The 12,690-nt window shown below is 36.0% G+C and overlaps 1 protein-coding gene across 10 annotated transcripts in view; it reads left to right on the top strand.

Annotated features, from left to right (window-relative positions):
- Positions 1-12,690, top strand: part of SDCCAG8 (SHH signaling and ciliogenesis regulator SDCCAG8) — a 102,752-nt gene that overhangs the window by 26,396 nt on the left and 63,666 nt on the right. For all 10 annotated transcript variants that reach the window (XR_009629941.2, XR_009629938.2, XR_009629940.2 and 7 more), the window contains exon 13: positions 4,848-4,990. Coding sequence is in view for 4 of the 10 variants with exons in the window: in XM_060753919.2 (XP_060609902.2) it covers positions 4,848-4,990 (143 nt within the window). In the remaining 6 variants the exon portion in view is untranslated. The remainder of the gene's footprint in view (positions 1-4,847; positions 4,991-12,690) is intronic.

The raw sequence follows: 12,690 nt of genomic DNA, 5'->3' as shown, positions 1-12,690 counted from the left end.
TCACCAGGATAAAAACAATGTTCAACTCAGTCCACACGTTGTGGTCAGTACCTTAGTCTATTACCGGTCTCAGCCATCACTCTGCAAATGCCTTGCTCCACTGCCAAGACTTAACTTGCTTTCTAAAGGTCAGGAGGGAGAGGGCATATCTAATTTCATTCGGAAGAGAGTTCCATAGCTGGGGAGCCACCACAGAAAAGGCCTTGTCTCTCGTCCCCACCAAATGTGACTGCAAAGGCCATGGGACTGAGAGCAGGGCCTCTCCGGCAGATCTTAACACCCTTGATGTTTCGTAGGGGAGAATACGTTCGGACAGGATGTTTCAAAAAGATGGACCCGGTTTGACATCACTATATCTCTGCAACCACAAATCACTAATGAATCAAACTCTTACCACTTGAAAGAATGGGGCATACAGTTTGAAATTATTTCTGCTTAAAGGCCTCTTCCACTGCCTCAGCCATTTGCAAAATGGCGACCCCGCAACATAAAAAACAAACATTACAGGTAGCTGTGTTTCTTCTTAAATCTAATTTGCTTTGTTATTCTCTCCCCATCCCTGACAATGCATGGTTATAACTTGTAATGCATTTTCTAAGAAATAGCCACAGCCACGTGCCAACACTGAAAAGATCTTTTGCTTAGTAGTTCCTGCTGTGTCTTGGTGACAAGGATCATGACTTCAGAATGTGGTTAGATAATAGGAATATAGGCATTTCATCATATGTCTTGACCACAAGCATTGAAAGACTTTAAAAATAAACTTTAGTACTTTGAATTGGGCTTGGAAATGGATATAAGCCTATTCCAGATCATTCTTGTGCTTTCAGCAGCAGAGCTGTATTTATTTAAAAGCCTCCTAAATAGCAAAATTGTAGCCATGATGGTGGGGTAATCACAACCAGGGCAGGTTATTTATCACAGACTTAAATAGATGAGAGGCCTATCAAGAGCACACTCATTCTCCTGGTTACATTTTAAATTTATTGGTCTTCACCTGTTCCATTAGTCAGTCCTGGTAATTTGGCACTTCTGCTTCCTGAATTGAATTCAGGTAGAGTAATGTGTTGTAGGCTTAACTCTGCATCTCGAGATGAAAGACATTTAAATGAGTGTTAAAAGAATGAAACAAGTGAGAATGGAATAACTGTAACATATGACGCTCCCAGTTCTCAGTATGGCAACCTGTCCAAAACGATTTAGTGGATGGATAAGAGATTAAGTTAGCGTGATCATCCAATAAAGTGATCAAGGGAATCTCTGCTAGCTTCAAGTATAGTTCCAGGAATGGTGTTGTACCTATTTGCTCAAACACCTTTTACAGAAAATAACTGGCTCTAAGTTTTCTTGGTGTTCTTGACTTAGAAAGGTCATATAGCTGCCTCTTTCAAAATACCTGACAGGAGTTCCTCCTAAAATGAGATAGTCATCACCTCCAAGATCCAATTGTTCAGGTTTCCTGCTTATTTATTATTAAAGGTAAAGGTTGTCCCCTGACATTAAGTCCAGTCATGTCTGACTCTGGGGTGTGGTGCTCATCTCAATTTCTGAGCCGAAGAGCCGGCGTTGTCCATAGACACCTCCAAGGTCAGGTGGCCGGCATGATTGCATGGAGCGCCGTTACCTTCCCGCCGGAGCGGTACCTATTGATCTACTCACGTTTGCATGTTTTCAAACTGCTAGGTTGGCAGAAGCTGGGGCTGACAGTGGAAGCTCATGCCGCTCCCCGGAATTGAAGCTGGGACCTTTCAGTCAACAAGCTCAGCAGCTCAGTGCTTTAACCCACTGTGCCACCGGAGGCTCCCTATTTATTATTATTTACAGTATTTATATAATGCTTTTCTCACCCCTAGGGGGACTCAAAGAATGGAAAATACCAGTAGTAAGCAACACTTATCCAAGAGGCTTATCCATGTCTTCAAGCTGAAATGAATCCAATTTGACTAGACAGCTTAATGTACCAACATTTCTAGCTGTAGACAATAGAGTCATAGTGGAAGATCCTAAAATTCCTAGACAGATGTTTTCTCAAGTAATTAAAAAAATATTTACAGTTTTTAACATTCACAGTGGTCCAGTGCCCCTAACACCATCAAATATGTGGAGGGCTGACTGTAAGCTAGTATTGTAAATGTTCACATGTAAGTAATAATGTCTAGGATGCTTGCTTATTAGAAATAATTTTGTATCCCTGTTTAGGAATGTGGCAAACACAACACAAAAGACAACACAAACTTTTATTTCTCTGATCTGGACCTAATGTACAATGAAATTTGCATTCTGCTTCTACTGCTCCCCAGCCTCTCTGCCAGCCCCATAAGAAGCCTTTCTTGATAAAGGGTAGAGGAATGACATGCAAGATCATTCAAGAAGTTAGACCCTACAGTGCCTCTCTGTGACTACCCATGATGTTCTGTACATCAATCCACTCCAGGAAAAATAAGGATTCACACCCAGACTAAAAGTCTCTATCTTAAGCAAGATAGTAGAGATAGAAAGGTGAAGGGGAAACCGGATTTTAGTGTTATATGTTTGTTTGTTTATTTATTTAGAATATTTATATCCCATTCTTCTAAACCTGCAAAGATGGACTCATTATAGTGTACCCAGTCTTTTTCCTTTGCTAAGAAAAGAAGCATTTAAATCTTAGGGAAAATCATAAATTCATCTTTAAGACATTGTACCTGCACTGAGGTCATTAAGCTCACATTCAGTTTTATGGTGTTAAAAAATGAGACAATGTCTATTCCAACCTCCTCCCCACATGCTCTAACTTGCCTCATAATCAATTAGGTAATGTTCAAAACCAACTTGTTATTCCTAACTATTGCTGTAACTTATAAAGTTTAATGTTTAATTTCCCAAAATAGTGTATTTTGATTGGGAGATATCCAAGATAAAATTAAAAACTGCCATTCCCTACTGAATTTGACCTGCAAGTATGATGTTATATGAAGTACATATTCAATTCTTTGGCATTAAAATCTGTGAGGTTAGACATATTTTTTATGGTTCATGTTCTTTGTGGTAGTCACAGAATGAATGACAACAACAAAAAACTTTCATTTGTGATCGTTATTTCGGTTATTTTTGTCTTCCTTCAGGTCTTGGTTTTATCCTATGCAATTATATTAGGTGCTTAAATGTTCCTAGATTAACCTCATGGGGTGGCTCCAACAAATAATCCTATTTCTTGAAATGCATTTTAAAGTATTTAATATGAGTAACCAGCATTTGTTCCCAGTGATATTATGTACAATAACCTATTTGTGCCTATTGCCTATAGTTGGGATCTTTCCTTCTAGGAAATTCTCCAGGGATTAATGATTGATGGATTGTGAGCCACTCCTACATGTCTAAAAGATCCCCACTTTGTTTTTAATGGTAGTGCCCACTCTTTCTATGTGTGTCGAGATTACAGTATTCTTTGAACTGCTGATGCTTTGTGTTGGATAAGAGGACATATATATTACAGACATACATAATATGCTGACTTGGCAAGTGTTGGGCAATTAACAGTTGTGCACAATCTATGTTATGTAACAGTCCATAAAAGAAATATTAGCTATTTGTTAATCCATTTTGTCCTTGCTTGAAATTAGTTCGTAATTGGGCTTTCCTTTTGTTCTGTTTTTGTGTCTATTTATTGAGTGACAGTTAGTTGGTACATGTGAAATCCATTTATAAATATGAATTACCAGCTCTGGAATTGCCAGTGTAACTTTCTTGTCCCCTTGTTGTTCAACATGAGATTATTTACTAACACCTGTTTCTCACCAACTTCATCACGGTTACTCCTCTTTCTGTGAGTTACCTGTAAGAATAGCAATTGCAAAATGGAAACATTATTTATGCTGAGAAGAAAATGTTAAAAGCTAATGTTTGACTTGTAGTAAACACTGGGTTATTTCTAGGTAAAAGTAATGAGATTTTTTTAAAAATGTTAAAACATTTACCTTGGATTACTTGGCTCCCAAATGACTGAGAAGCTTTTTGCCCTCTGAACACTACTAAGATTAACAGCTACAATACTGCCTGAAGTCCTTGCGCTTAAACATCTGACAGGTAGATGGAGGCCATTTTCAGCAAAAGTCCCTTCATGACAGAATTTGCTTTTTTGTTGGTCCGACAGAACCTGAGCTGATTTATCTTCAGGGGATGGAATAAAGCCCATCTGTTCACTTTATATATTTCCCTTGAGAAAACGATGGGAGCTTATATGCATGCCTATAGTGTGGAACTATGAAGATATCTTGGCATTACTTGACAGTTGTCAAATTATGTTTGCTTTTCATTTTAAACAAATACCATATATATGTGTGCGCATGAGAGTGTTTCAGAGTCAGAGTATCAAGGGAGAACTGGGGAAGGGGAATGAGAGCAAGCAATATCTTCAAGTGCTTTGCCCACCTACCATAGAAGGAGAACAGAGTCCTTAATGCACCCTTGACTCTTTTTTCAAAAGTGAGGGGGGAGTCTAATAAAAATGTTACAAGTTAACATATACAATATTATACTTATATTTTCTGTTCATTATTGCCATGACTGGTGCATTTATTTGTATGTTTTTGTTTGTTTAACAATGGAGAATGTATAGTGCCTTGAATAAAGGGGTTTTTTTTGATGTCTTTATGGATGTATTTTTCAAAAACTGAATTAAATGAATAATACAATGAACCTTTTGGCTTCCCCCCCCCCCCAAAATATATATTTTTAAAGTATGTTTTTGTTGTTCTAGACAGATTATAAATTGCTCCTTTTAATGCATGTTAAAAGTACTAATGCTGTGATTTATGTAAATTGATTTTGTTAATTGATTTTGCTGTTTTCCTTTATGTATTTTTAAGGAAATAGTGAAATTAAAAGCAGAGCTGAATCAAAATAAACAACGCCTGGAAAAAACACAGCAGGATATTACAGGTGCAAAGGATGAATGTCTGAAATTAACAGAATTGCTGGGAAAAGCTGAGCACCAACTGCACCTTACCAGGTAACCATTTTTCTTTTTCATCCCACTCTTGCTTACATGTTCATACTCTGATTTGTTACTGCAGTTTATCCCAGAGTCATTATAAATTGACATGGGTGCTTATATAATGAGCAAAATACCTAGAGAAAATGAAATGTGCTAGCAATAAAACTACTGTAATATCCTTTCAAACAAAATGTTGAAAGTCATTGTAGTGCAAGTGTAGTCATTTAAAAGTTATATACACAAACTTGTTCTGCCATAATTTTCTGTGGGGAGGTTTGAGATTATGTACCATATAATATAGAATATAATTCTATATTAATGCTTTACATTTGTTGTAATTGTATTGTAGCACTTACAATTGTATGGCTTTTGTCATTTGTGATTGCTTGAAATGGTGAGTAGACTACTTCAATAAATGTATATATCTATTCGTTCTAATAGATTAAGAGGGAAATAGTTAGCAATCAGAGCTGGATACATTTATAGTTTGCAGAGAGAAATTATGATGTACAAAACCATTGTTTTTCTATTTTAAAAATGTTTGCGTGATAGATTGGCAGTTACTCAAATGTTTCTAAAGTTGATGTTTTTTCTCTTAACAGCAAACCCATCACTGCTCTTCTATACATGTTCATATGTGTAGAATACAATGATTTCTAATATGTAAAGTTAAGTGCTTAATCTGTAACATAAAGGAGTTTTTACTTGGACATCTTCAGAGACCTAAAGCCTATCTATAATAGGATAAATTTTGTATTTAAAAGTATTCCACAAAGCATTAAGGGTTGTAGTTCCAGGGTGGATGGAATATAAGTATTGGGTGGGTGTATACATTACACATGCACACACATACATACATATGCATACACTTAAATGAATATACATGGTTAATTCAGGATGATATAGTATGTTTCTTAAGTGATCACACCATCTACTTTAAAATATATATTTATATATAGTGTAAATATAGATCATGGGATAGTAGCAGATGGGGAGAAAAACACCCTTCTCACAGCCTGCATTTAGAGAACAAATATGCTAGAGGTTAATGAACTTGAAAAAAGTTTGGGGTAAGTTGTTAAGACAGCAAAAGTTTGGATTTTTGCAGGACTTCTTTTATAATGATTTGTTGTGATAGTTAACCAAATGGTTTACCAATTTCCTTCCTAAAGCTTTTCATACAAGTTATGAAGCGCTGTGGTGTCTTGGAGAAAATCCAAAATGTAGATAGATTTTCTGAAAAACTTCCACACTCTTCATAAGGTATACTAATTAAGTTGCGCACCCAAATGATATGTGATTCAGATTTACCAAAATTAATAATTAAATGGTATTACCTCTATATTTCATAAGCATGGTACTTTTCATTCTGCAGGATTGTGTTTGGAGTGCGTTTAACACATTTTTAGTTTTCCATCCTTATGGATTAATTTATACAATCTTACTTTTAATGGTTGTCCTACTTCTAAATAACTATCTGTAAGTTGGGGTTGTGCAATGTGAAGGTGCAGAGGGCCAATTTTCCTCTCCTAACCTCTCCGTGACCAGAAACTCAAATATGTACACCAAAATACCTTACTTTTTCCTTTTTTCCTCCTCAAAATGGCAGATAGAAGTGGCATAAAGTAATTCTCTGATCAGTGAGGAACCTTCCTTCCTTCCTTCCTTCCTTCCTTCCTTCCTTCCTTCCTTCCTTCCTTCCTTCCTTCCTTCCTGTGTATATTTAAAAGGAGCTTTGGGTGCAAATTTCACTCGAAAGTCTTCTTTTTTTTAAACAGACATTTCAGAAGTCATTATTGAGTAGCGGGGGTTACAGATGCTTCAAAATTGCTATCTCTCAAAATTGTTATGTAATTGTTTCCTTATTTTCTGAAACAGTACTTTAACATCTAAACGTGTTACTTCATCATGTTGTGGAAATGTAGAACAAGTTGTTGCTTTGCTATAGCTATAATGAATGTATGCACCTTTAAATAATTTCCAGTTTATAGTGAGTCTAAGGATGTTTCTTTGGCTTGATTTATTACCCTCCTCTGAAACTAGGAGGCTATGACTTGCCCATTCTCACTTGGTGTTTCCATGGCTGAAAAGGGATTCAAAATTTGGTTTCCCAGAATTCTAGATCAACACTCAAATTACTAGTCTGTATTGGCTCTCACAAAGAGAAAAAAGTAGTATAAAGTCCTGACAAAGAAGAAAGTAGTCGCACACCTTCATATTTGACATGGAGTCTGGAAATCACCAGACTCCAACACCAAATAGTACAGGTATAGCATAAAGCCAGGTATAGATGCCACTTCCATATAAATTTGTGAGATTGTCCACCACCACTAGTGAATGTTGTATTGGCTGGTGGTAATAAAGATTTGGGTAGGGTGGGGGCTTATTTTGTATCATGAATATACATGTATATTCATGTATATGTTGACCTAATGCAAAAGTTGAGGGCAGGATTGAGAGTCTGTTTTATGGATTTTGATATGGCCTGTGAATAAGTTCATTCCATAGATAGGGAAAAGTGGTAATACCTCCTTGGGGGGCCAGGCACTCAAAAAAGCCAAAAGTGGTGCCACATCAGAGAAAATAGATGGGGTTGACGTTTCTTTTAGATTCTCCCATGAGATTCTGACCTCTTGCCTTTCACCACTGTACACAGAGAAGGGGTTATTTCCTTTAAAAAATAGAATAAAACTACAATACTCAAATTGACCTGTGATTAAGTCAACCCAGGATTTTTGGGTTGATTTTTTTAACTGAAATTTCTAAAATTATACATGAGGAAAATTCACAAGACATTATTACTGTGATACTGTAAGAGTATCAGAAATGAGGAGGGAACTGCCCTTAGGGAAAATAAAACATACTCCCTTACTTCAACATGTATATATGAGCCGAGGCTTGAGAGACTCACATCACAATCAGCTGAGTAATTGTAAGGGAGGTGTGTGTAAAGGATGGGGCTGGGAAGAGACTGAAAAAGTATGTGGAGAGCAGGGAAGTGGGAAGGATGAGAAAAAACTGAAAAAGTTGGCCTTTAATCTGTCTGTGATGAAGATGAAATAAAAGAGCTGTTGTGAGTATCTTGGCAAGCCTGTCTGCTTTTGTTGATGGACTATCTAACAGAGTTTTATTAACTCAAATGGCAAAGATGCTGCTTTCACCATGCAAGCCGAAACTTTTGCTATTGCTCTTCCAGGGGAAGAGGAGCACTTTGCAACACATACTATAGTGATTCCTGAGGGTGTTTGCAGATGCTTCCTTCTCGCTAAGTCCTTGTGCAGTCCTCAGTTTAGAGAGAGAGGAGAACCCATTAGAGCAGTGTTTCTCAAACTCTGCTTCTCCAGATGTTTTGGACTTTAGCTTCCACAATTCCTAGCAGTTGCTAAACTGACTGCGATTTCTGGGAGTTAAAGTCCAAAACACCTGAAGGAGCAGAGTTTGGGAAACACTGCCTTAGAGAGTTTTCAGCAGCCACTTGGAAACAACCTGTAGATCTTGGGGCTAACAGCCTGACTTCTCCCTAAGGCCCAGAAAAGAAGGGCAGGCCACAAGATCTGGGAATCCTATCAATTACATCTATACATTAGTTAATCAAATAGGCATTACACCTTTTAACAAAAAATGGTATCAGAGGTAGAACTAACATGGAAAAATAGGGATAGATTGTTACACCACAAAGAAGAACAATTTAACATCTTTCAGCAAACTTATCATAAAAAATAAGAATATATATGTATAAAATGGAAGAACCAAGTCAGATAAGTATTCCTTAATTAAACAAAAGCATTTGAATCTTCTATGCATCACTGAGAGGCTTATTAGTTGATTCATTTGGGGACAACTTTTCATTCACTAGCTTCCATGTTTCTCACTATTTCCATTTAGATATATTCTTTTACAAACATCAAGATACATTCATTTACAAACATTATAGAGGTAATTTTGCCACCTTTCTATAAACATTATCAGCATTTATTCTCAATACTCAGGCTGAACTTTTTTCCAACTTATATTGAGCTAGACCAGAATTTCTGCCTAGTAAAATGAAGTGATTTTCCAATCTTGGCTTTTTCATGTAATTCTCATACAGATTTTCATAATTTAGCAATGAACTTGTCAATAGTTCAGAACATTTATCCCATTCAGATTATATTCATAGCTTTGCAAGACAAATTAAAGAAAGCAAATGAAAATAATTCTTATTTTAGTTCATGCCACCTAATGCAAGATGAATTGTCCCAGAAAGCAAAGAAACAGTAAATGTATTGCTTAGTGTAGATGTTGAAATTTGAACATGTAACAGAAAGGAGGAACTATTTTTGTGGGGTGGGGGCATCTATGCACAAATACAGGATGGCTATCATGTAGCATGACAACAATATGTGTGACAAGGATCTAGGGGTCTAAACAAGTATCAACAGTAAGTGTATGTGCATATATGTGCCTCCCAATTTATGGCAACACATGAATTTCATAGTTTTTTAAGGCAAGGAATACTCAGAGGTGATTTTCTTTTTCTGAAATATAGCCCACAGCATCTGGTATCCATTGGTAGTTTCCCATCCAAGCATTAACCAGGACTGACCATGCTTAGTTTCCAAGATCAGTCAGGATCTAGTGCCTTTAGGGTATTCAAGCCAGTTATATGTAGAATGCAGAGCTCAGGCTGCATTGTAGTAAGTAGTCTGTGGTTTGCTCTTCTCCACACTCGCATGTTATGGACTCCACTTTGTAGCCCCATTTCTGAAGACTGGCTCTGCATCTTGTGGTGCCAGAACACAGTCTGTTCACAGAAGGTGGTGCACTTTTGTTTGAGGTTTTCTAAGTGGTTGGATGGGAACATCTCTGCAATGGTTGAGCTGTCAATTCTTGCATAGGCAGAGAGCCGATGACCCTTGAGGTCTCTTCTAACTCTGTGAATCAACTCAACTCTGTTTTAACCTTTTTGCAAGAGAAACTGTGTATATTCTGGAATAATAAGAACATACAATATAAGGAAGAACGTGAAACCCCAGGCAGATAAGGAGTTGATTTGATAACACCAAAATATTGTAAATTGAGTTACATGTAGGGCTGTATTAATTATACATGATCAAGCTGTCATTCTGAAAGAGTTTATAGACATGTTTCTGCTATTGAAAAATCTAGGGTATAGATGAGATTCTGAAGATTTGAAATGTACAATTGTTCCCATCTTGAAAAAGGTTGAAAAGGCAGATCCAAGAATCTGCATACTTGTTAGCCTACTAGGCAAAATTATGAAACAAAATATTAAGTAGCTGGTCTGTGAGCATCTTGGTTAGGTATTTCTAGATTCTATGTTTTTGTTAGTTTGGTAGTTACTCAACTAGTAGATTAGGGAAACCAACAGACATAGTATATCTTGATTTCATTAAAATATTTGATAAGGTTTCATCTGTATTCCTATTGACAAGATGGTTTGGTAGATCAACGGTTGATGTGTAACTGGATTCAGTGAGCATTCATTAATGGCTTTGCACCAGAGTTGTGAAAGGTTTTGATTGGAATGCTACAAGGCTTGTTCCTAAACTCTATCCTTTTGAACATTTATATAACTAGCCTGGATAAGGTATAGAGAAAAGCTGTAGGAAGAATAATCATCAGCAGAAAAAGACAGCATCAAGGTTCAATGTGATCTTGACTGGCTGTAACACTGGGCACAAACTAAGAAAAAATTGTAGACAATAGAGTCTTAGATAAGCAATATTGGTAAGTGTAGAGTCAACAATCAAAGGCTTGTGACAGAGATTTGGTTTTGCAGTAGTACATGTGAAATAATTAACTTTATGGACTACAAAGAAATCACTGTAACTAATAGAACAAGAGCAAAATCATGCATAGTAATAAAAGCAAACAAAATATGAACATATATACAAGTAATACATGTGGAATAGATCTAAGTTTCTTTGTAGATAAAAAGCTGATTATGGATAAGTATGGTGGTATGGCTGATGAAAAAATCCAATGAAGTTTTTACAGAAGCATAGGACCCAGACAATGGGAATAACAGTTCTACTCTATTCTGTGTTCGGTCAAATTAAAAATGCTGTGTAACATGATGAGTGCCACACTCAGCTGTCCTAACCCCTAAGCACAGTAGCATGATCCCCTCAAGCAGAAATGGCCAATGCCTTTGTTTTCTTACCCCGTTTGCCTTGCCTTCCTGCCCTCTGTACCTTATTTCGAAGAAGCACTGATTGCACAGAGCAACTGACATGGTTTTACAAAGCGCTAACTAGATCTCAGACAGGTTTAGGGCCTAGTAATCAACTCTGGGAATTAGCGAAATTCGAAAACACATTTTATTCAAAAACAATGGCAATTCAACAAAGTTTCGTATCATACTGCTTAACAATTTTGACAACTTATGAAATAGTGGATACACTCTATTAAGAAATGTGTTGTAGTTATTTATTTTAAAAAGCATATGTGCAACTTTTTATAGAAATGGTTCAAGACCAACGGCATTGTGTGCCTGATTTTAAAACCCTAAGTGGGATCCATGCTTATAAGAATACAAAGCTTATTTCTGAACACCAGAGCAGACATTGCACTCTTCTCAAGTCAAACCATATTATACTAGCAACTTTTGGTCACATTACATTTCATCATTTCAATAAAATTAATGACATCTGATGATTGATAAGAAAAAAATCTTTTGAAAATAAAGTATTTGGAAGCATTGATTTTGAAAGATACACGCTAATGATTAGGAACACTGCATTTCTTTGAACTTTCAAATAACTACTGCTTGTTGGTGCTTCTAGTACTCAGTAGTACATTTCAACAGTTTCACTTGAATCTATTAAAGTCCATATATAAGCCACATGAATTAAATGAGTTACATGAACCTGGGTTATACTGCCCAGGTTCATGCAGTATAACCAAGTTGTATAAGATTACATCTTTTGATGGTGAATTCTATTGAAAATTATACTATATACTATTATGCAATTATTCGATACCTGTTAACTAAATTGTTTATTCTGATTACTAAATCATGTATGTTAAAAGGAAATAGATTTCTGGGTTTTTTTATTTAAAAATTGCACATCTGAAGATATGCTTTTAAAAAATCCCAACTTTCCTTATTTCTATAAGTGGTGTGTAAAATTCTAACAATCTAGATATTATGGTTGACACAATAACATTACTACAGACTATTTCAAAAAGATGGACCTGATTTGAATTAAAAATATAATCAGTAATATCAGGAGAAAACATATTGGAATAAATCTTAAGGTATTTTTTCTATCTAGATTCAAAAAATATTAAGTAGAAACTTATAATTAAAGAGAAATATAAAACCTGAATTAAGTTAGCTTGAATGCTAAACTCCTTAGCTTCTGTTTTATATGTTTATTTTTCATTAAATTTAGGATTGCTTGTGGTTTAGTCAACATTTATTCCTATCTGTTTTTCATATACAAAGGCATTAGGATGCCAGAAAATAAACTGTTAACGGAGAATTAACTTCTTTGGCATGCTTTCATACTTATCTTCCAAATTAAAGAAAATGAAATGGGCAGAAGCAGAGTGTAGATTACCTCCTTTTTTGTCAAAAATGGTGGGAATTTGAAAATTAATAATAAAAAAGGGAACAGATGCAGTAACATGCCAGAGGGAGATTAATGTGGAGAGTAAAATCTGTGAGCAACAAAACTGAAGCAAACTGAATCAGTGGGAGGTGGTTG

Source organism: Anolis sagrei, chromosome 1 (assembly GCF_037176765.1).
Source record: "Anolis sagrei isolate rAnoSag1 chromosome 1, rAnoSag1.mat, whole genome shotgun sequence".
NCBI lineage: Eukaryota > Metazoa > Chordata > Lepidosauria > Squamata > Dactyloidae > Anolis > Anolis sagrei.
The sequence above is the reverse complement of the archived record's forward strand: the minus strand, read 5'-3'. Positions and strand labels throughout refer to the sequence as shown.